The sequence below is a fragment of the Electrona antarctica genome (assembly GCF_951216825.1).
Source record: "Electrona antarctica genome assembly, chromosome: 14".
Classification (NCBI taxonomy): domain Eukaryota; kingdom Metazoa; phylum Chordata; class Actinopteri; order Myctophiformes; family Myctophidae; genus Electrona; species Electrona antarctica.
Window position 1 is genome coordinate 11,236,027 of NC_136795.1, and position 25,104 is coordinate 11,261,130.

The 25,104-nt window shown below is 44.2% G+C and overlaps 1 protein-coding gene across 1 annotated transcript in view; it reads left to right on the top strand.

The window, feature by feature from the left end:
• Nucleotides 1-8,332: 8,332 nt before the first annotated feature.
• The window catches only part of LOC306936322 (uncharacterized protein), a gene marked incomplete at both ends in the record, with an annotated part of 29,563 nt that continues 12,791 nt past the window's right edge, over nucleotides 8,333-25,104 (top strand). The window contains 5 exons of the mRNA XM_079519811.1: nucleotides 8,333-9,687; nucleotides 18,113-18,183; nucleotides 20,664-20,978; nucleotides 23,829-24,143; nucleotides 24,574-24,630. Coding sequence (XP_079375937.1) covers nucleotides 8,333-9,687; nucleotides 18,113-18,183; nucleotides 20,664-20,978; nucleotides 23,829-24,143; nucleotides 24,574-24,630 — 2,113 coding nt within the window. The remainder of the gene's footprint in view (nucleotides 9,688-18,112; nucleotides 18,184-20,663; nucleotides 20,979-23,828; nucleotides 24,144-24,573; nucleotides 24,631-25,104) is intronic.

Here is a 25,104-nt window from a genome sequence, read left to right on the forward strand (position 1 = left end):
AGGTGTTTAATGCCAAAAGTGAAGTTTTATTCCAGTAGTTGTTTTTGTGGCATACAAGTTTAGTGAAAGACAATACATGTATTAAGTGCTACAAAAGTGCTGACACGGTGAGCAGGGCTGAGCATGTCCTAAAGCAATTATGTACTACTTCCTTATTATAGCTTTAAATCCTTGGTGACATTTACACACACACACACACACACACACACACACACACACACACACACACACACACACACACACACACTTGATTGACATTTTTGATGTTCCTTGGAAATGGGTGTGATGGGCATGAGTAAATAGTTTAAACATGGCACAAAGTGTGGGGAGGAGTTTGGCAATGATCTTGAGGTGGGTGTTTGGCGTGTGCCTCAAGGTGCAGGTCCATGTGGTACCATGTGACACCAACAAAGTTGTATAAATGCTCACCTCTTGGTGGACTTTCAAACACAAGGTATAGTGGTACTGCAGGTGAGATAGGTATTTGCATTGGCCAATGGAGCTGATGCGTTTAGGGATTTTCTGTGGCTACAGAATGTCATTCTCCTGCATTAGATCTGTGAAATTTGAATATTTGCATTCAACCATGTTGTAATTGCTCTAATCTTTTTTGTTTGTTTTGTGATCTCCAGGATGTGGACCATGATGACAGTGTCCGGAGTTCTGCTAGTCCTGTTGATGATAGTGGCTAAAAACACGTTAACTTATCTCTTATCAACGAGGATCGACTTACTTTTGTCACGATCCGCTCCTCGGACCGTGAACTCTGACTGTCCTTAGTTTTGATATTGGACTTTAATATGTATTTCTGTCATTTCACTGATTTCAGTATGTTTGTATGTTTTTGCTCATGTGTTCCTGACTGTTTGTGTTTCTTATTTTGTAGTATTGTTCCTAGTGTTTCCTGTCTTCCTAGTTACTGTTAGTTACCTTGTCTAACCTACTTTGTATTTTGTCAGTGTTTCCACTTGTGTCCTTTTAGTCCCCCAGCCTATCCTGTGGTTGATTGTATTTTGAGTTCACCTGTGTCCTGTTACCCCTGTCTATTTAAGCCCTTTGGTTGCAGTGTGTCCTTGTTGGTCCATAGACCTCTGTCAAGTGAGTGTATGTGTTTTTGCTGTGCCTTTGTTTTGCCCTATCTTGGTCTGAAATAAACACTTTGAATATAGTCCACTTTGCATCCTGTTGCCTGCTTTTGGGTCCTCCCGTAATGCATTCCTGACAGTATGGACCAACCAGTTTGGACCCAGCGGGCAAGTTTAGTTTTTTGATTATTTTCACCATGCCGGTTTGGAGCAAGCCTATGAAGCAGTCTGACATGGAAGACATTCCTGTACCAGCCCCAGAGGAGATTGACAACATGGGAATGGACCCAGTTGCTTATTCATTGGAAGATGAACTTTATGAAGCAACTTATTCCATACTGTGCTACCAGGGTGAGTGGAGAAGGGCCGCCAGTCAAGAAAAAAGACACGCGGCTCTCTTTTTAGCACGCAGGGAGGTTTCCTGTAAACTCTGGCTGAGGTGTTCGTTACCTCAGTGGGCTAAAGACTTCCTCGATACTCCTGACTCACAATCTGCAAGCCTTCAGAGGTCTGCTTCCCAGCCTGCACTCCAGCCTGCCAGTGCCCAGCCTGAGCCCCAGTCTATCAGACTAGGGTTTGTAGGTCTCCAGCCTGTCGGTCCTGAACCTGCCCCTGTTGACCCTGTGTTCCCCGAGCCAGTCTATGCAGAGACCTCTTCAGCCCCAGGTCCGTACATTGGGTCTCGTTTGGCCATCGTCAGGGGGAACCGGGCAAGGGGGCGTCGTCGCCACCACCAACGCTCCCAACTGCCCTGCATCCAGGAGCCCCTGCTTTCCGGCGACGGTGAGCCTCCATTGTCGACCAGCGACGGCGAGGCCCTACTTCGGCCCAGCGTCGGAGGTGGCGAGCTTCCACTGCGGCCCAACGACGGAAGTGGCGAGGCCCCACTGCTGCCCAGCCACGTTGAGGCTCCCCTGCTGTCCACCTGCGGCGACGGCGAATCTCCACACTTGTTCAGCGACTGTGGGCCTCAACTGCAGCTCAGCGAGCAGTGTGCACAACCGCCCGGCGAGCAGTGTACACAACCACCCGGCGAGCAGCGTGCACACCCGCCCGGCGACCTGCGTGCACCTCTCCAGCTGTCCAGTAACGGTGGCGGCGGGTCTCCGCTGCTACTACCCAGCCATGCCGAGGTGCTTCTGTGTCCGAGCGACACCCTCTGTTTCTGAGTCGGCTGCGCCTGCCGACACCACGTCAAAGCCTGCGTCGGCGGCCCCCGCCGACATCATGCCCGTATCTGCGTCGGCGCCCCCCGCCGACATGTTTGTTCCTGCGTCGGAGGCCCCCGCCGACATGTTTGTTCCTGCGGCGGAGGCCCCCGCCGACATGTTTGTTCCTGCGTCGGCGGCCCCCGCCGACATGTTTGTTCCTGCGTCGGAGGCCCCGACGCAGGAGGGGATGTCCTCCCCTCCTCAGTGCAAAAGTGGAGGGGATATCCCCCCCCAACTCGTGATTTTTTTCCGCGCGCGCTGTGCGCGTGCAAATACCCCCAAATATATCCCCTCCAGTTATAAAATGCTATCTGCGCCCCCTGGTCCTATCGCATGGAACTTGTGTCAGCCATGTGTAGCCTATTTGGCACATTTTATTATGCTTTACTGTGTTACTCCTTGCTATTGTGTTATTGTGTTTTTTGCTGTTTTTTGCTGTGTATTATTGTGAAGTGCACAGAGACCCCTTAAGGGGTGACTTGCACTATAAATACAAATAAACTGAAACTGAAAGAAAGAGAAAATAAAATATATTTTAAGCACTTAACAGGAAGTGCTTATTAACAGTGTGTATATATATTGGTTGAATAAAATGCCTCTCATCAGTTCTGTTGTGTACAGCTGAGAGAGAGAGGATGTGAACTGACGCTGTTGCCTTCTCGTCTCATTATTTATTTCCTCCATACATTCGACAAATGTCCACAGTATACAAACTCTTCCTATCGCTGCAATGATACTTTCAACAGGGTCCATGCAGAGCTCAGAGATATCCTCTAGTCTACATGTAGGTGATAACCTGACTCCGCCAGATGGGGCAGCAAAGAGTACACTGGGTTCCCCCCTCCCAGTGTACTCTCTGCTGCCCCATCTGGCGGAGTCAGGTTATGTAGGTGAAGCACCTGCATAAATAATATTAGTTTGATTATATCTAACGGTTATGCAGCACTCTTCACCAAGAACTTCCCACAATATCTAACTTCAAATGTTAACATTCCCTCTAACATTCTTTGCATGTTTTATGCAAGTAGTTTGATATTACACAAACTACACTTCAGGGAGACAAGACATAGGCCTAAATCGGAAATTTGGAACGCATCGGTGGCCTTAATTTCTGTTGGAATACAGAACAGACAACAAAGCATAGCCTATGCATCATTGCATAAGTGAGTAGAAGGCAGGATGTGGCTGGGAAAGTTCCCGATTCAACCACTAGATATCAGTAAATAACCATCAAATGTGCTGGTTTGCTTTGGTACCGGCTGACATTTTAAAACAAAAATACAGTTAAGTCTGGTGTAAGTCCTCGTAGAATATGGACTGATTTAGCATAAGGACATAAATAAACCGACACGACACTAGAAATCTGAATTGAAATCTGTGCGAGTAATATAAGTAAATGTGTTTAGAAAAAATCGGCCTCATGGTGGCGCTGGCGCTATAACAGGGAGATGCGAAACATGCAGGGCAAAGGTTTTTCCTTGGCAAGTTGGCCTTTAGGGAGCGTGCATAGAAAGTTGTACACAGTAAACAGGGAGAGACAATTTGATAAGGTTTGGCTGCCCCTTGTCCATTACTTGAGTAGAAACAATTAATAGACAGGATAGGCTACCACTGATATGGTTGACTGTATGACATTTTCTTTCAGATGTTTTCCATTTTTCAAATTACTATTTTATTCTATAGTATGCGGTGTCACTGAACAGTATGGGTGGGAGGGCTGAGGGAGGGCTGAGGGCTGATAAAGTTGTACACAGTGGTAAAAAACGGAATTGGCCTGTTATTGTTATAGCACCACCATGGCTGATTTGAAAATGTTGAAGTGGCATTTCTCTGCCTAGTAGGAATGTGCATAATTGCATGGAAATCTATCGCACTCTGTGTTAAGATTCGAGGCATTTTGTTCAAAACGGACCAATCCTGCAAACTTTGGAAGGCAATCTTAGCCAATGGGGATGGAATATGGGGAAGCAGACTATGGATCACAGGACTATAAAGACTATAAAGTGTGTACCAATTTTTTTTTTGTGAAAATGGTTCTGCTACGTCAGCCTCATGGTGGTGCTATAACAGGCAGTTGCGGAAAATGTGGGGCAGAGGTTTGTCGTTTGTCGTATCTCTTCCATTTTCAGAATGGAAGATATGCTTATAAAGCATGATGGAGGACCCTCCATCATGCTTTATAAGCATTCTACTGTGAAGCCGAGGATGTTTAACCTATGTAATGATGACTCTGTGTTCTCTAACATTTCAGCTAACACCCCTGATGTCATTGTTGTAAATGAAAACCATAGAGAGGTGTTCATTCTCGAGGTCGGCTGTACCTTTGACTATAGCCTGGAAGAAGCCTTTCTAACCAAAGTGCTGAAGTATCAGCAGCTAGTGCAGACCATCTCACAGCTAGGCTACAGATGTAAACTTTTAGTTTTTATCTTTGGCAGCCTAGGGCATGTGCATAAGTTGGTTGTGAGGGGCTTACAAATGACCGGCCTTTCCAAAAGGAGAGCCAAACAGTTAGCGAGGTAGGCTACTGCTCAGTTTCAGCCATTATAGGAAGCCGCTCCATTCGGAGGAGGCGTTTCCTTTATCCATGATTCATGATTCACTCATGATTCATGAGTCTGCTGCCCTGTGTCCGACATGTCAGCTGTACTGTATGTAACGATGCTTTGCCGTCCATGCACGTTGTAACTGGCTGCTCTCCTATTGTCAAACTGCACTGGCAGTGTTTATGTCCTTTGTACAAGGTATGTACTTCTCATTATGTGGACATAAATACACGTGTGTGTGTGTGTGTGTGTGTGTGTGTGTGTGTGTGTGTGTGTGTGTGTGTGTGTGTGTGTGTGTGTGTGTGTGTAAAAATTCAGTTCTTCCTACTAACAATTTATGTTTTGGATATCTACAATGACATTCCTCCTATTAACAACTGTCTTTTCAGATATCCATAACCTCATTCTTCCCATGAGGAATGACGTCACTTTTCCCATTCATTTGTAACTGCATTCTGGATATCTAGAATCAACATTCTGGATATCTACAATTGAATTCTTACTAGGAGAAACTATACCATTTCAGATATCTACAATGCAATTCTTACTAGGACAATCTGCCCTTTCAGATATCCAAAATTACATTTATACTAGTCATAATAGGAATTGTGGATATCCATGATTAGATTTTTACTAGTCACAATGTATTATTGGATATACAAAATGTAATTATGGATGTCTGAAATGTTTTTTTTTTATTTGGTTATCTGAAATGGTAGTTTCTCCTAGTAAGAATTGTATTGTAGATATCTGAAATGGTAGTTTCTCCTAGTAAGAATTGCATTGTAGATATCTGAAATGGTAGTTTCTCCCAGTAAGAATTCAATTGTATCCAGAATGTGGATTTTAGATATCCAGAATGCAGTTATGGATATCTGAAACTAATACACATGCAAGCCGTTTTAACATCTAATATAGCTAGACTGGATATGTATTCCAGATGGCTGTAATTCAGTTCTACCTGCAGGTCAAAACTAATGTTTCAGATATCCACAATGACATTCCTAGCTCCTATCCAAAACTGTAATTTATAATATCCACAAAGAATTGCCATTTCAGATATCCATATAACCTCATTCTTCCTAAGAGAAATAACATCACTTTTTCCATTCATGTGTATTGGGCTTTTAGTTTCAGATATCCATAATTGCTTTCTGGATATCTAAAATCCACATTCTGGATATCTACAATTGAATTCTTACGGAGAAACAATCATTTCAGATATCTACAATACAAAACAATACTTATTGTTACTAGTAAGAATGTTACTATGGATATCTTTAATTACAATTATTACTAGTGAGAATGCAGTTTTGACTAGGAGAAACAGTGTCTGTGTGTGTGTGTGTGTGTGTGTGTGTGTGTGTGTGTGTGTGTGTGTGTGTGTGTGTGCGCGCGCGCGTGCGTGCGTGCGTGCGTGCGTGCGTGCGAGTGTGTGTGTTTTCACAGAGAACAATAGACATGTCACCCATGTTTCTAAAGAATTCTTTTTTTAGCTATAGGATGAGGAAACAATTAAGTCGTTTTCACTGGAACCAAGTGTGGGGCGGAGTTTGGCAATGTTCTTGACGTGGACATTTTTGGTTTTACAGAGGTGTTTTGTGTGTGCCTCAAGGTGCAGTTCCTTGTGCTGTATCTTCCAGAACCGTGTATACCCGTGACATTATGACGTGGAAATACTCAACCGAGTGCTTGCTATTGCTTTCTTCTTGCAGTTCCATGTGCTACCATGTGACACCAACACCAAGTTTTTACACCTCCTGGTGGTCTCACCGGCATGACCTGACGAGTCACTGCCAGGACACTACAAATATCCACGCAAGCCCTGGGTCTTCTGTGCAGGCAAATGCAGTGCCCCATCAAGGTGCTGAAGTACACATGTCAAAAAGGTTGACGTTGCCATCAACAGCTCCCTCCGCATCATCAGCTGGTTGCCTGAAGCCCACCCCTGTGTTCAACCTGCCAGTCCTCACGGGATGACCCGGGCCAGCCATCGATGAGGGGCTGCTAACCTCCCTTGCCCTGGCAAGGAAAACCAGACTGGTACATCCTGCAAGGCACCACAACGACAGCAGCGCTTCCAAGTAAAGATGTCCTGATACTGTATCGGTATCGGATCATATCATATCGGTATTGGCAATTATGCCAGTCTAACCACAGATCTGACACAGGGGTAAGGGGTTGACACTATGGCAAGTAAAAGCCAGTTCAAGTTGCCCAAACTGCAAGTGCACATTTGAGTGAGGAGTCTGCTATAAACACAACACACGATATCTGTCTCTAAACAAACACCCCCGCTCAGCTCCGTCCATAGAGCTCTGTCCATAGAGTTGGCTCCCCTTCTCCCTCCCTCTCTCAACACACACACACACACACACACACACACACACACACACACACACACACACACACACACACACACACACACACACACACACACACACACACACACTTGATTGACATTTTTGATGTTCCTTGGAAATGGGTGTGATGGGCATGAGTAAATAGTTTAAACATGGCACAAAGTGTGGGGAGGAGTTTGGCAATGATCTTGAGGTGGGTGTTTGGCGTGTGCCTCAAGGTGCAGGTCCATGTGGTACCATGTGACACCAACAAAGTTGTATAAATGCTCACCTCTTGGTGGACTTTCAAACACAAGGTATAGTGGTACTGCAGGTGAGATAGGTATTTGCATTGGCCAATGGAGCTGATGCGTTTAGGGATTTTCTGTGGCTACAGAATGTCATTCTCCTGCATTAGATCTGTGAAATTTGAATATTTGCATTCAACCATGTTGTAATTGCTCTAATCTTTTTTGTTTGTTTTGTGATCTCCAGGATGTGGACCATGATGACAGTGTCCGGAGTTCTGCTAGTCCTGTTGATGATAGTGGCTAAAAACACGTTAACTTATCTCTTATCAACGAGGATCGACTTACTTTTGTCACGATCCGCTCCTCGGACCGTGAACTCTGACTGTCCTTAGTTTTGATATTGGACTTTAATATGTATTTCTGTCATTTCACTGATTTCAGTATGTTTGTATGTTTTTGCTCATGTGTTCCTGACTGTTTGTGTTTCTTATTTTGTAGTATTGTTCCTAGTGTTTCCTGTCTTCCTAGTTACTGTTAGTTACCTTGTCTAACCTACTTTGTATTTTGTCAGTGTTTCCACTTGTGTCCTTTTAGTCCCCCAGCCTATCCTGTGGTTGATTGTATTTTGAGTTCACCTGTGTCCTGTTACCCCTGTCTATTTAAGCCCTTTGGTTGCAGTGTGTCCTTGTTGGTCCATAGACCTCTGTCAAGTGAGTGTATGTGTTTTTGCTGTGCCTTTGTTTTGCCCTATCTTGGTCTAGTGAAATAAACACTTTGAATATAGTCCACTTTGCATCCTGTTGCCTGCTTTTGGGTCCTCCCGTAATGCATTCCTGACAGTATGGACCAACCAGTTTGGACCCAGCGGGCAAGTTTAGTTTTTTGATTATTTTCACCATGCCGGTTTGGAGCAAGCCTATGAAGCAGTCTGACATGGAAGACATTCCTGTACCAGCCCCAGAGGAGATTGACAACATGGGAATGGACCCAGTTGCTTATTCATTGGAAGATGAACTTTATGAAGCAACTTATTCCATACTGTGCTACCAGGGTGAGTGGAGAAGGGCCGCCAGTCAAGAAAAAAGACAAGCGGCTCTCTTTTTAGCACGCAGGGAGGTTTCCTGTAAACCCTGGCTGAGGTGTTCGTTACCTCAGTGGGCTAAAGACTTCCTCGATACTCCTGACTCACAATCTGCAAGCCTTCAGAGGTCTGCTTCCCAGCCTGCACTCCAGCCTGCCAGTGCCCAGCCTGAGCCCCAGTCTATCAGACTAGGGTTTGTAGGTCTCCAGCCTGTCGGTCCTGAACCTGCCCCTGTTGACCCTGTGTTCCCCGAGCCAGTCTATGCGGAGACCTCTTCAGCCCCAGGTCCGTACATTGGGTCTCGTTTGGCTATCGTCAGGGGGAACCGGGCAAGGGGGCGTCGTCGCCACCACCAACGCTCCCAACTGCCCTGCATCCAGGAGCCCCTGCTTTCCGGCGACGGTGAGCCTCCATTGTCGACCAGCGACGGCGAGGCCCAACTTCGGCCCAGCGTCGGAGGTGGCGAGCTTCCACTGCGGCCCAACGACGGAAGTGGCGAGGCCCCACTGCTGCCCAGCCACGTTGAGGCTCCCCTGCTGTCCACCTGCGGCGACGGCGAATCTCCACACTTGTTCAGCGACGGTGGGCCTCAACTGCAGCTCAGCGTGCAGTGTGCACAACCACCCGGCGAGCAGTGTACACAACCACCCGGCGAGCAGTGTACACAACCACCCGGCGAGCAGTGTACACAACCACCCGGCGAGCAGTGTACACAACCACCCGGCGAGCAGTGTACACAACCGCCCGGCGAGCAGTGTACACAACCACCCGGCGAGCAGTGTACACAACCACCCGGCGAGCAGTGTACACAACCACCCGGCGAGCAGTGTACACACCCGCCCGGCGACCTGCGTGCACCTCTCCAGCTGTCCAGTAACGGTGGCGGCGGGTCTCCGCTGCTACTACCCAGCCATGCCGAGGTGCTTCTGTGTCCGAGCGACACCCTGTCTGTTTCTGAGTCGGCTGCGCCTGCCGACACCACGTCAAAGCCTGCGTCGGCGGCCCCCGCCGACATCATGCCCGTATCTGCGTCGGCGCCCCCCGCCAACATGTTTGTTCCTGCGTCGGAGGCCCCCGCCGACATGTTTGTTCCTGCGGCGGAGGCCCCCGCCGACATGTTTGTTCCTGCGTCGGAGGCCCCGACGCAGGAGGGGATGTCCTCCCCTCCTCAGTGCAAAAGTGGAGGGGATATCCCCCCCCAACTCGTGATTTTTTTTCGCGCGCGCCATGCGCGCGCAAATACCCCCAAATATATCCCCTCCAGTTATAAAATGCTATCTGCGCCCCCTGGTCCTATCGCATGGAACTTGTGTCAGCCATGTGTAGCCTATTTGGCACATTTTATTATGCTTTACTGTGTTACTCCTTGCTATTGTGTTATTGTGTTTTTTGCTGTTTTTTGCTGTGTATTATTGTGAAGTGCACAGAGACCCCTTAAGGGGTGACTTGCACTATAAATACAAATAAACTGAAACTGAAAGAAAGAGAAAATAAAATATAGGAAGGAGGGGGGGGGGGGGGGAGTAATCATTATGGTTATCCAGTACCTTCTGGTGTAAAGCAACACCCCCATTGGGGAAGAACAGAGGTTGAGTTTGACCTCTGCAATATAGTGTACTGATTGAGTCATCCAGAGAGAGCGGCCAATTCTCAGAGGAGGAAATGCAATCAGGGTCTGTTAAACATGTGATCTTTATTGCTTGTATTATATGTAAACAATGAACTCTTATTCTGAAATGCCAAGCACTTAACAGGAAGTGCTTATTAACAGTGTGTATATATATTGGTTGAATAAAATGCCTCTCATCAGTTCTGTTGTGTACAGCTGAGAGAGAGAGGATGTGAACTGACGCTGTTGCCTTCTCGTCTCATTATTTATTTCCTCCATACATTCGACAAATGTCCACAGTATACAAACTCTTCCTATCGCTGCAATGATACTTTCAACAGGGTCCATGCAGAGCTCAGAGATATCCTCTAGTCTACATGTAGGTGATAACCTGACTCCGCCAGATGGGGCAGCAAAGAGTACACTGGGTTCCCCCCTCCCAGTGTACTCTCTGCTGCCCCATCTGGCGGAGTCAGGTTATGTAGGTGAAGCACCTGCATAAATAATATTAGTTTGATTATATCTAACGGTTATGCAGCACTCTTCACCAAGAACTTCCCACAATATCTAACTTCAAATGTTAACATTCCCTCTAACATTCTTTGCATGTTTTATGCAAGTAGTTTGATATTACACAAACTACACTTCAGGGAGACAAGACATAGGCCTAAATCGGAAATTTGGAACGCATCGGTGGCCTTAATTTCTGTTGGAATACAGAACAGACAACAAAGCATAGCCTATGCATCATTGCATAAGTGAGTAGAAGGCAGGATGTGGCTGGGAAAGTTCCCGATTCAACCACTAGATATCAGTAAATAACCATCAAATGTGCTGGTTTGCTTTGGTACCGGCTGACATTTTAAAACAAAAATACAGTTAAGTCTGGTGTAAGTCCTCGTAGAATATGGACTGATTTAGCATAAGGACATAAATAAACCGACACGACACTAGAAATCTGAATTGAAATCTGTGCGAGTAATATAAGTAAATGTGTTTAGAAAAAATCGGCCTCATGGTGGCGCTGGCGCTATAACAGGGAGATGCGAAACATGCAGGGCAAAGGTTTTTCCTTGGCAAGTTGGCCTTTAGGGAGCGTGCATAGAAAGTTGTACACAGTAAACAGGGAGAGACAATTTGATAAGGTTTGGCTGCCCCTTGTCCATTACTTGAGTAGAAACAATTAATAGACAGGATAGGCTACCACTGATATGGTTGACTGTATGACATTTTCTTTCAGATGTTTTCCATTTTTCAAATTACTATTTTATTCTATAGTATGCGGTGTCACTGAACAGTATGGGTGGGAGGGCTGAGGGAGGGCTGAGGGCTGATAAAGTTGTACACAGTGGTAAAAAACGGAATTGGCCTGTTATTGTTATAGCACCACCATGGCTGATTTGAAAATGTTGAAGTGGCATTTCTCTGCCTAGTAGGAATGTGCATAATTGCATGGAAATCTATCGCACTCTGTGTTAAGATTCGAGGCATTTTGTTCAAAACGGACCAATCCTGCAAACTTTGGAAGGCAATCTTAGCCAATGGGGATGGAATATGGGGAAGCAGACTATGGATCACAGGACTATAAAGACTATAAAGTGTGTACCAATTTTTTTTTTGTGAAAATGGTTCTGCTACGTCAGCCTCATGGTGGTGCTATAACAGGCAGTTGCGGAAAATGTGGGGCAGAGGTTTGTCGTTTGTCGTATCTCTTCCATTTTCAGAATGGAAGATATGCTTATAAAGCATGATGGAGGACCCTCCATCATGCTTTATAAGCATTCTACTGTGAAGCCGAGGATGTTTAACCTATGTAATGATGACTCTGTGTTCTCTAACATTTCAGCTAACACCCCTGATGTCATTGTTGTAAATGAAAACCATAGAGAGGTGTTCATTCTCGAGGTCGGCTGTACCTTTGACTATAGCCTGGAAGAAGCCTTTCTAACCAAAGTGCTGAAGTATCAGCAGCTAGTGCAGACCATCTCACAGCTAGGCTACAGATGTAAACTTTTAGTTTTTATCTTTGGCAGCCTAGGGCATGTGCATAAGTTGGTTGTGAGGGGCTTACAAATGACCGGCCTTTCCAAAAGGAGAGCCAAACAGTTAGCGAGGTAGGCTACTGCTCAGTTTCAGCCATTATAGGAAGCCGCTCCATTCGGAGGAGGCGTTTCCTTTATCCATGATTCATGATTCACTCATGATTCATGAGTCTGCTGCCCTGTGTCCGACATGTCAGCTGTACTGTATGTAACGATGCTTTGCCGTCCATGCACGTTGTAACTGGCTGCTCTCCTATTGTCAAACTGCACTGGCAGTGTTTATGTCCTTTGTACAAGGTATGTACTTCTCATTATGTGGACATAAATACACGTGTGTGTGTGTGTGTGTGTGTGTGTGTGTGTGTGTGTGTGTGTGTGTGTGTGTGTGTGTGTGTGTGTGTGTGTGTGTGTGTGTGTGTGTGTGTGTGTGTGTGTGTGTGTGTGTGTGTGTGTAAAAATTCAGTTCTTCCTACTAACAATTTATGTTTTGGATATCTACAATGACATTCCTCCTATTAACAACTGTCTTTTCAGATATCCATAACCTCATTCTTCCCATGAGGAATGACGTCACTTTTCCCATTCATTTGTAACTGCATTCTGGATATCTAGAATCAACATTCTGGATATCTACAATTGAATTCTTACTAGGAGAAACTATACCATTTCAGATATCTACAATGCAATTCTTACTAGGACAATCTGCCCTTTCAGATATCCAAAATTACATTTATACTAGTCATAATAGGAATTGTGGATATCCATGATTAGATTTTTACTAGTCACAATGTATTATTGGATATACAAAATGTAATTATGGATGTCTGAAATGTTTTTTTTTATTTGGTTATCTGAAATGGTAGTTTCTCCTAGTAAGAATTGTATTGTAGATATCTGAAATGGTAGTTTCTCCTAGTAAGAATTGCATTGTAGATATCTGAAATGGTAGTTTCTCCCAGTAAGAATTCAATTGTATCCAGAATGTGGATTTTAGATATCCAGAATGCAGTTATGGATATCTGAAACTAATACACATGCAAGCCGTTTTAACATCTAATATAGCTAGACTGGATATGTATTCCAGATGGCTGTAATTCAGTTCTACCTGCAGGTCAAAACTAATGTTTCAGATATCCACAATGACATTCCTAGCTCCTATCCAAAACTGTAATTTATAATATCCACAAAGAATTGCCATTTCAGATATCCATATAACCTCATTCTTCCTAAGAGAAATAACATCACTTTTTCCATTCATGTGTATTGGGCTTTTAGTTTCAGATATCCATAATTGCTTTCTGGATATCTAAAATCCACATTCTGGATATCTACAATTGAATTCTTACGGAGAAACAATCATTTCAGATATCTACAATACAAAACAATACTTATTGTTACTAGTAAGAATGTTACTATGGATATCTTTAATTACAATTATTACTAGTGAGAATGCAGTTTTGACTAGGAGAAACAGTGTCTGTGTGTGTGTGTGTGTGTGTGTGTGTGTGTGTGTGTGTGTGTGTGTGTGTGTGTGTGTGTGTGTGTGTGTGTGTGTGTGTGCGTGCGCGCGCGCGTGCGTGCGTGCGTGCAAGTGTACGTGTTTTCACAGAGAACAATAGACATGTCACCCATGTTTCTAAAGAATTCTTTTTTTAGCTATAGGATGAGGAAACAATTAAGTCGTTTTCACTGGAACCAAGTGTGGGGCGGAGTTTGGCAATGTTCTTGACGTGGACATTTTTGGTTTTACAGAGGTGTTTTGTGTGTGCCTCAAGGTGCAGTTCCATGTGCTGTATCTTCCAGAACCGTGTATACCCGTGACATTATGACGTGGAAATACTCAACCGAGTGCTTGCTATTGCTTTCTTCTTGCAGTTCCATGTGCTACCATGTGACACCACCAAGTTTTATAAATGCTCACCTCTTGGTGGTCTCACCGGCATGACCTGACGAGTCACTGCCAGGACACTACAAATATCCACGCAAGCCCTGGGTCTTCTGTGCAGGCAAATGCAGTGCCCCAAGGTGCTGAAGTACACATGTCAAAAAGGTTGACGTTGCCATCAACAGCTCCCTCCGCATCATCAGCTGGTTGCCTGAACAGGAGGTTCAGAATATCAGTTTCATAGGGTGCTAACCTGTAGTTAAACTGGTCTCATCAGCAGGCAGTGTGAGGCAATAATTAGTGTCATGCTTGTCATGATTTTGCAACCAGTGTCAATTATCGCACGGTCCAAAACAGGAGGTTCAGAATATCAGTTTCATAGGGTGCTAACCTGTAGTTAAACTGGTCTCATCAGCAGGCAGTGTGAGGCAATAAGTAGTGTCATGCTTGAAGAACTGTTGAAGTAACCTGACTCGGCGGAGTCAGGTTACTGTTGAAGTATTTCCTTTCATGGTGTTTGCTTGCGACATTTAGACATAGGTCTAAATGGGATAGTTGGAGTTGAGCAAGCAGGAAACAGACTAATTTGAGAACACACCCAAGTAGGTAATCGTCACCTTTGCCAGTAAGGCTTGAAGACTTCAGCTGTCAGATTGACAGGAAGACTACTCTAACCCGTTTCTAATGAATTCTTTTTTGAGCTATAGAATGAGGAAACAATTAAGTAGTTTTCACTTTAACCAAGTGTGGGGCGGAGTTTGGCAATGTTCTTGACGTGGACATTTTTGGTTTTACAGAGGTGTGTGCCTCAAGGTGCAGTTCCATGTGCTGTATCTTCCAGAACTGTGTACCCGTGACATTATGACGTGGAATTCGGTGGAAATACTCAACCGAGTGCTTGCTTTTGCTTTCTTCTTGCAGTTCCATGTGCTACCATGTGACACCAACACCAAGTTTTATAAATGCTCACCTCCTGGTGGTCTCACCGGCATAACCTGACGAGTCACTGCCAGGACACTACAAATATCCACGCAAGCCCTGGGTCTTCTGTGCAGGCAAATGCAGTGCCCCATCAAGGTGCTGAAGTACACATGTCAAAAAGGTTGACGATGCCATCAACAGCTCCCTCCGCATCATCAGCTGGTTGCCTGAAGCCCACCCCTGTGTTCAACCTGCCAGTCCTCACGGGATGACCCGGGCCAGCCATCGATGAGGGGCTGCTAACCTCCCTCGCCCTGGCAAGGAAAACCAGACTGGTACATCCTGCAAGGCACCACAACGACAGCAGCGCTTCCAAGTAAAGATGTCCTGATACTGTATCGGTTCATATCGGTATTGGCAATTATGCCAGTCTAACCACAGATCTGACACAGGGGTAAGGGGTTGACACTATGGCAAGTAAAAGCCAGTTCAAGTTGCCCAAACTGCAAGTGCACATTTGAGTGAGGAGTCTGCTATAAACACAACACAGCGCGGAGGAGAGCGTTTCCGGGAATCTGGCCGTCGCGCAAAAAGTCTGCGGAGGTGGAGCTTCTTTTCCATCCACCAGCTGTCTAAAAACTCAGAATTTAAGCTGCGCGCAGCCGAGAACGTGCGCAGCTCTTTCGATAGTGTGGCAGCACCTACACGGTACATAAGGATCGTTTCTAATTGTTTTAAATATGTCCATTCATTTCACATTATAATATTCACATATTCTCATCTTAAATATGGGGTCAGAGCCCCCTATGTGTTGTCCGAAATTGCAGATGGACAGAGAGAGGCTTCCGGACTCGTCTCAAATCTCGCGAGAGTTTGTTGTTGGGATAAAGAAATGTCATTAACAAAGTAGATTTTCTCCTGATTTGTCTTGCTAAAAGAAGCCACTTTACTATGAATACCTTGTAAATATTGTGTGCCTTGTGATGATTGGGTCCAGTATTTAGTTCAGTGACCATGGAGTTAAGGAACGGATCATAAGTTGTGTTCACGTTCATTCTCCCATTGGAAATGAATAGACTCCAACATTCTTCCCGTCTCCTAATAATGTTACCGCTCACCTCACGCAGATACGGGAAGTAAAGCAAAGTTGGCCTCTCTTGCTAATTCTCCTCTTGGCTTCCGCTAATGCTTTGCAAGGAATGTCGGGAAAATTGTGCCTTCAATGGTGACACGCGCCTCAGATCCGGAAAGGGCGTCTACGTATATATGTCTGTGCATAGCAGCCCCATATACCTACATCCGTAACACGCACGCACGCACGCACGCACGCACAATGTGCAGTCAGTGGCTCAAAAAGCTCATTAACTCTACTACGATATATAAAAGAACACACCTGCAGACTTTTGTTGCATGTTCCCTGAGGACCTGTGTCAGAGTAGGACCCAAACGCAAGCACAAAGTTCAACATTATAACTATATACATTTTAAGTGGTGAAAAGAACTAGACTCTCACAGACGGGGCGAATAACTGTTGAATGGCCCTTCTGGCTTACAAATGTTATACCAACTATAAATTAATGGATTGATTTAATCTATAGTATATTTATTATGGAGAGAATTACATTCAGCTTTAGAGGTCAAGTTGAAGTCTTCACAGATAACTGGTTTAGATGGATTACTCATGTCTCTACTGGTGGTATAAAAGTGACCTTTATCAGTAAGTACCGTTACTTACAAGAGTGTACACACTAGCTGCGAGCCAGCAAGGTCACAGAGGGAGAGACAGATTTTCTATATAGTGTCTGAGAAAGGGAAGACACGTCAGAATTCTCCATGACAGAACAAGCCTTCTGTCCTGCTTCCAGGGGCCCCGACCGACGAGCTGATATGGAGCGAATCTGATTCGCAATATAACAGGTCATAAATCATGTTATTCATATTCAAGTGCTGTTCTTATTCATTTCAGGGGAATGCCCCCATGTAATCAATAAATATATGCCGGGCTAGGGCTAATCGGTAACACTGAGTTCTGCCTTTCATTGTACGGTGGAATGATTTAGAAGATCAAAGCTTTGGGTAGTGGGTAATCTCTGTGTGTGTATTTGCCCCCTGACCTCAGGATAAACAGAGCACTCTCACACCGTGTAGCATCACTACCATAAGACCTGATTTTGTATGAATTCAGTTAAACCTGTTTTACCTGTAGAAACGCACCTGTTTGAGGTACTATGAGGTATTATTTATTATCAGCAATAGAGAAGAGAGGCAGATATCTCCCCTTGTGTGTATTGTACGTATATTGTCTTGTTTTGTTTTATTTTCGGTTGTATGTATTGTCAATTATTGTCAGTCGTTACATGTATGTAATTGAAAAAAAAGAATGGCCCTTCTGATAAAACCACTTTTTTTAGTTTAGTTTTTTAGTTTACCAACAAACCAACCAACCAACCAACACACTGACAGGAAATGTACGATTCCATACTAAATGCGACCTGCATTGACATGAAACTGACATGAAACATTTTGTCATGAATACAATTACATAAATTGTTCTTCTCTAAATTGTGTATAAAGACAAATGGCTCCCCATTTTGTCACAGCACATAATGAAATATGTGAAAATGTTTAGGAGCAGTGGGTGCTACTGTATAAACCAATGTTTGCGTGTCTGTGATGATAGATGACACGTTAACTTATCTCTTATCAACGAGGATCGACTTACTTTAGTTATACAAATCTGTGGAGCGGTGCTCTGTAGGCCAGGTATGTCAAGCATGTGCTTATTGTGACTCCAATCTGACTACAATCTTGATTGACAAGAAAGTGTGGGGAGGAGTTTGGCATTGTTCTTGAACTTCTTGAGGTGGGTGTTTGTGCCTCAAGGTGCAGGTCCATGTGGTACCATGTGACACCAACAAAGTTGTATAAATGCTCACCTCTTGGTGGACTTTCAAACACAAGGTATAGTGGTACTGCAGGTGAGATAGGCCTTTGCATTGGCCAATGGAGCTGATGCGTTTAGGGATTTTCTGTGGCTACAGATTGTCAATCTCCTTCATTAGATCTGTGAAATTTGAATATTTGCATTCAACCATGTTGTAATTGCTCTAATCTTTTTTGTTTGTTTTGTGATCTCCAGGATGTGGACCATGATGACAGTGTCCGGAGTTCTGCTAGTCCTGTTCGTGCAGACAGTTACTGCCAACCCAGGTAAACTCTCCTCAGATATTAGCATTCATTTTAGATGGACTTTTACAGTTGCTCAGCCACTTGGCACAGCTTATTTGATTCAATTAATTAAAGACTGTCCTCCCTCAATTTGTATTTATTCATATATTCATATGAGATTGATAACATGCAAATTTTTCATTGCCAGTCAGTCCATCAGTCAACCCTCATGACACGCTCCATATATATATTTATGGGCAGTACAGAATTAATTCCATATATTGATCTGACCTCATCAAGTTACCCTTAGATCTCCATGTATAGAGCTGACCTGTTGTGAAATTCCAAGACTCTTGGAAACTCTACATCTGACCTCACGGACACCAGATTAATAGTTAAACTCCTGCTTCTTAACTGTGCCGTATTAAGAAGCTCTGTTGTTTCAGCGCGACCTTGAGGTGGCTTCTCGCACTCAGGGCGTCTTACTGGTGTATTTTGTGAATCAGCATACATGGTGTACAGTCCAAGTTTTATTCCATATCTGTATTACGAGGACAGTTCTGCATGTAGGTTTCTTTTGAAGATTAATTTTATTTAATTTATTTCATAATTCATAATTGTCATTATTAGTCCATGGGCCCAGACCAGAATCTTCACTAGTGAGGGACATTCAAGGTGGCAAATGCTATCATGTTTTTTTTAAATGAAAAATGAAAAATCGCCTAACTGTTTTTTGAATAAAACACGTCATACAGAGGGAAAAATGAAGAATTATCTGTCTTTCACTCAATTTAATCAATGGACATCATCATAACCATCACTGTCATATAAATTATTCAGTATTCATCATCTTCATCATTATCATCACATAATCAATCAGTTTAATTTAATCTTCCTCCTCTTCCTTCTGATTGCTACAGGTTTGTAGCTTGCACATTTCTGTGCACTTTAATTTGTTGGCAAGGCAGGAGCAGTCTGAAAGCTTGCAGGTCCGTACACACTTGCAGGCCATAAGTTCCAGCACAGCCATTTGTGCTGGTGGCTCCCGCATCCAGTCTAAAATCAGCATAGCTATAAGAATAAGAGATGTCATATGTCATATCAGTTAGGAGCCCAAATGACTATGAATTTCAGATTGCTGGGCATGGGGGGTCAGATCAACATATGGAATAAATTCTGTACTGGCCATATATGGAGCGCCTTAATTTTCAGGCCTGTTGAGAACTCTAGTTTTTGCCGGCTGCTGGGCAATAACTTTGCGGCAGGCCCGTCTAGAGTTTGAATGGACACTTGGACAGGTATCGGTCAAAAGGGAGACATCGAAGAGGAATGACGGGTACACGGGTAGGGAAGGATCAACATATGGAATGTCAGAACAGGTCAGCTCCAGTTTTGAAGCTCCATATATGCAGATCTAGGTGATGATCCAGTCTTCTCCATGTATGGCTATCCAGGGTTTGATGAGGTCAGTGTCCTGATCTTCATATATGGAGACGGCTATAGACAAATTCAGAAACGGGTCTCATGGTCGCAGCTTACGTATTTCCTGTAGGCGGACTCGACATAGCTGCGGGGTTTAACCAGGCGCACCTCTTCTTTTTCTTTACTTTAAATGCTTAGTATGAGGTATAAAGTACAGCAGCCATGTGTTCATAAAACAGAAAGATTGGGTATTGGGTAAGACTGACGTTATGTATCTTTCACGACCTTTCACTGCTTCGTCTCAACTTACTAATGGCTCTGGTCTCAGACCCCGCGGTGGATATTTTGACATTCCGTTTTTTTTGGAATGTTGCCACTACTTTTGGACCAGCCATAAACTAAACAGGTTCATCTCGATGTTCTGCATCTTTGTAATGTTAGTGTTAGTAAAAAGCAGGTAAAAGAGTAACGTTTGACTTGAGGCAGACTAACATCAGTCACTCTACCGTTCACTGTAGTAGAAGAGGTGCGCCTGGTGACGGTTTAAACCCCGCAGCTATGTCGAGTCCGCCTACAGGAAATACGTAAGCTGCGACCATGAGACCCGTTTCTGAATTCGTCTATATATGGATCGTGTCATAAGGCGTGATGGACTGATGGCCATATATGGTGACGTGATGTGTCACTAGGCATGAGGGAATGACGGCCATATATGATGGTGTGATGTCAACTGGTCATTTCAATAAGTAGTGGCTGCTAAGCCCTCAGGGACATCTTGCTAGGAACCCCAAGAGGGTGACAGGTCATCTGTTGACATGGTGTCCACGACCGGGACATCCTCAGCTTCAGTTGTGCGCATGAAGACTTGAAGACGCGGGCGGCTGTGGCTCAGGAGGTAGAGCAGGCTCCTGGTGAATTGCATTGGAAATAAGCCCAAAGGCTTTCTTGTGTTTTCATCCTTTTGATGCTGCAGACTTGTAAAGCTGCAGACTTGTAAAGTGCCCTGTGCTCAATCAATCAATCAATCAATCAATCAATCAATCAATCAATCAATCAATCAATCAATCAATCATGTTTGTTTTTGTTTTTTTCTCATTCAGCGGATTATTCAGTTAGGCTGGTCGGTGGCACACACTCCTGTTCTGGCAGAGTAGAGATATACCATGGTGGCAGTTGGGGGACGGTGTGTGATGATAGTTGGGGTCTGAATGATGCCCAGGTAGTGTGTAGACAGTTAGGCTGTGGAACGGCTCTGTCAGCACCAGGGTCTGCACACTTCGGACAGGGTGGTGGGAGCATCTTGTTGGATGATGTCAGCTGTTCAGGCAGTGAAACAAGTCTCTCTCAGTGCAGCCATCAAGGGCTTGGAAGCCACAACTGTGCTCACAGTGAAGATGCTGGTGTTGTTTGTGAAGGTAAATATGAACACTGTACATGTAGCATTATGGAGGAAGGCTGAGAGGGAGACGGCGTGTTAGGAAGAGGAGGAAGTCGTCAGTTTATATTCACTTAAGGCAGTGAGGGCAAGTAGGTGAGAATCTAAGGTGACATTCACACCAGAGAGCTTTGCTGCGATTAAAACGAATCCTGCTGCGCATTGTCAGAAAGTGCACTTCGTTTGGCAGGTGTGAAAGCTCATTCGAAATCTAATGCGTATCAAAGAACCGCATTCTACTCCGAGCAAAAACGGGGGTTTCGCTTCGCTTCCAATCGCACTAGATTACGATTCTGTGCAGGTGTGAATGCAATCCGCAGTAAATAAAGGAAATGAAGCAAACAATGTGGCGGGTGAGGAGCTGAACACAGTTGGAGACGGAGAAGGCATATTTTACGCAGCGCAAAGATGTCCCGTTACCGTGGATAGACGTGGTCGAATGAGCAGACTGAAGCCCTGATTGAAATGAGGACGAGTACATTAATCAATTGCTTAAGGCAGGGATGTCAAACTCAAATACACAGTAGGCCAAAATCGGTCAAGGTCGAGGGCCGGACTGTGTTTCAACACACGGGCACAGCGGTCATGAGGACGTCCCAGGCAAACAGCAAAAAAGTAAATGCATTTAAAACTGAAAATGCATTATTATTAAGCTCAGTTTCCTGTTCTATGATCCTCACCAAGCACTGCTTTCATAGTATGTGATATGTGCCAATGCACTCGCAGTGCATTGTGGGACTTGTAGCATTATGGTGGTCCGTGCAATATACCAGAGGGCCAGTTCTAATACTAATTAAATATCATCCCGCGGGCCAAAGATAATTCATTCACGGGCCTGATTTGGCCCCCGGGCCTTGAGTTTGACATATATGGCTTAAGGAAACACATAAAAACACTGCAGTGTATTATAGCCTAGAGAATATTCTGTCTGTCTGTGCGTGCCGTAAACATGGAGTGCTGTCACTGTGTGGGGAGTAGGAACTTTCATCTCGATAAACTTGTAAACATTTTGCGCTGCTGTCTGTTATATCAGTGCGCTCAGCGCTGTTCCTTCCATGCCCAAAAGAACAGTGCGTGGCTGCGTGCGTATAGAGAGAGAGAGAGAGAGAGAGAGAGAGGGGTGGGTCCAGTCCCAGACGGCACGACACATGCACGTTATGAGTATAATTTGAATCAATTTTGATCACCATATATTTCACTGTGTAGGCTATAGTTTATGAATGGAACGCATTGATAAAGGTCCCCCTGCTGCGTTTCCATAGCTGCGGATGACAGTGTGAAGGCAAACCGCAGTAAATTAAATATGCAAGAAGTCCCAATTCTCCTCCCATTCGCATCGAGTCTACCGAAGTATTAGGTGGGAATGTGACCTTAGGTCACATTCTCATTTAATTTACTGCGGTTTGCCTTCACACTGTCATCCGCAGCAATTGGAAACGCAGCAGGGGGGACCTTTATCAATGTGTTCCATTCATAAACTAGCCTACACAGTGAAATCTATGGTGATACTATGGCAGCGGTGGCCGAACGGATAGCGGCGCGGTCTTGATACCGGAAGGTTCCTAGTTCGAATCAGCCGTCCGACACGTTAAAATTACCACCGCTGAAGTGCCCTTGAACAAGGCATTGAACCACTACGATGAAATGTGTTCTATGAGCAGGGCCTGGCTGGAAACAAGTTCTTGAGCTTAGCCCAGATACCCTGGGTAAATATAGATTTCATTTCATTTCATTTCATACAATTATACTCATAACGTGCATGTGTCGTGCCGTCTGGGACTGGACCCCCCCCCCCTCTCTCTCTCTCTCTCTCTCTCCGCACGCAGCCACGCACTGTTAACAGACAGCAGCGCAAAATGTTTACAAGTTTATCGAGATGTAAGTCCCTACTCCCCACACAGTGACAGCACTCCATGTTTACGGCACGCACAGACAGACAGACAGAATATTCTCTAGGCTATAATACACTGCAGTGTTTTTATGTGTTTCCTTAAGCAATTGATTAATGTAGGCCTACTCGTCCTCATTTCGATCAGGGCTTCAGTCTGCTCATTCGACCACGTCTATCCACGGTAACGGGACATCTTTGCGCTGCGTAAAATATGCCTTCTCCGTCTCCAACTGTGTTCAGCTCCTCACCCGCCACATTGTTTGCTTAATTTCCTTTATTTACTGCGGATTGCATTCACACCTGCACAGAATCGTAATCTAGTGCGATTGGAAGCGAAGCGAAACCCCCGTTTTTGCTCGGAGTAGAATGCGGTTCTTTGATACGCATTAGATTTCGAATGAGCTTTCACACCTGCCAAACGAAGTGCACTTTCTGACAATGCGCAGCAGGATTCGTTTTAATCGCAGCAAAGCCCTCTGGTGTGAATGTCACCTTAATGAGGCAACTTTCTGTTGCGAATTGAACACAATATGTAATATTCCATAAACAAAACAACAGGGATATTCCCTCTCACTTTGTATTTTATGAAATCTTATTATTATACTAGTGAAATACATAAATAAATAGTTAAACTGCCTCTTACTCTCCTCACATATGACGCTTAACATCCATATTAGATGGCCTTTTACAGTTGTACGACATGCACTGCTTATTTGATTATTATGATTAAAGACTGTCCTCTCTCCCAATTTGTATTTATTCATATACAGCCATGCTAATGTATTGTGTATTTTGTGATTCAGCATACATGGTGCACAGTCAAGTTCTATTTCATATCTGTGTTACGGGGACAGTTCTGCATGTACTAGGTTTCTTTTGAAGATTTATTTCAATCTACTAATTGCCCTTTTTCTTTTCCTTCTTCTTTTTTTCATTCAGTTGATGTTCCAGTGAGGCTGGTTGACGGCCCAAACTCCTGTTCTGGCAGAGTAGAGATATACCATGGTGGCAGTTGGGGGACGGTGTGTGATGATAGTTGGGGTCTGAATGATGCCCAGGTAGTGTGTAGACAGTTAGGCTGTGGAACGGCTCTGTCAGCACCAGGATCTGCACACTTCGGACAGGGTGGTGGGAGCATCTTGTTGGATGATGTCAGCTGTTCAGGCAGTGAAACAAGACTCTCTCAGTGCAGCCATCGAGGGCTTGGAAGCCACAACTGTGGTCACCATGAAGATGCTGGTGTTGTTTGTGAAGGTAAATATATAATATAAAATCACACCTGTGTGAAGTGAGGGGAGCTCTTATCAGTATTATCTCATTCTGGCCATGAAACACAATTTGCGTCCTCAGTAGAGTAGGAAGGCTGAGCGGAAGACGGTGTGTAGAGGAGGAAGTTAGGGCAAGTGTTTGGGCTACTTTCTGTTTCAAATTCAACACAATATGCAATATTCCATAAACAAAACAACAGGGTATCCCTGCTATCCTTGTATTCTATGAAATGTTATGAACAAATAAAAACCAAAACCAAAAAAGGGACCCAGATACTTTAAGGTAGATAATGGGTTAGCACATTTTCAATATGGTATATTCTTTTTTTTTTTATTATTCTTTTTTAAACATTGCTTGCTGTCTTTAAAGACTTGAATGTTAATTTTTGTTCTTTGCTGTTGAATGTAAACTTCAGGAAACACCGGGGCCACCACCACTACAACATCTCCAACAACACAGTCTTCAACCGAAGGTAACTATGTCCTGTCATCTCCCTACATGATAGTTTTTAATTTAATTCATAGGTTTCGCGTTCCACTAGTGTGGCCGTATAGCGAGGATTAGAATGTACATGTTTTGCATTGAAACAAGTGGTGTTTAACTAGACTAGTGTATACTGAAATCTGCCCCAAATTTTACACGATAACAGTCCCAACCTGAAGACATAACATGTGTCCATATTGAGTTTTAGATTTAGGGTAATTTACTGGCAACATGAATCATGGTCATAGCACCACTTATTATAAACAGGACATTACTGTATAGGACATAGCAGTGGAGGCCAATGTGCCAAAGTTTAGAAAACCCATTTGTTTTTCCCATAGAGATTTCCTAATATATTTGTGTAAATAATTTAAGCCTGTAGCCAAGCCATCCAGGCTCCTGGTGAATTGCATTGGAAATAAGCCCAAAGGCTTTCTTGTGTTTTCATCCTTTTGATGCTGCA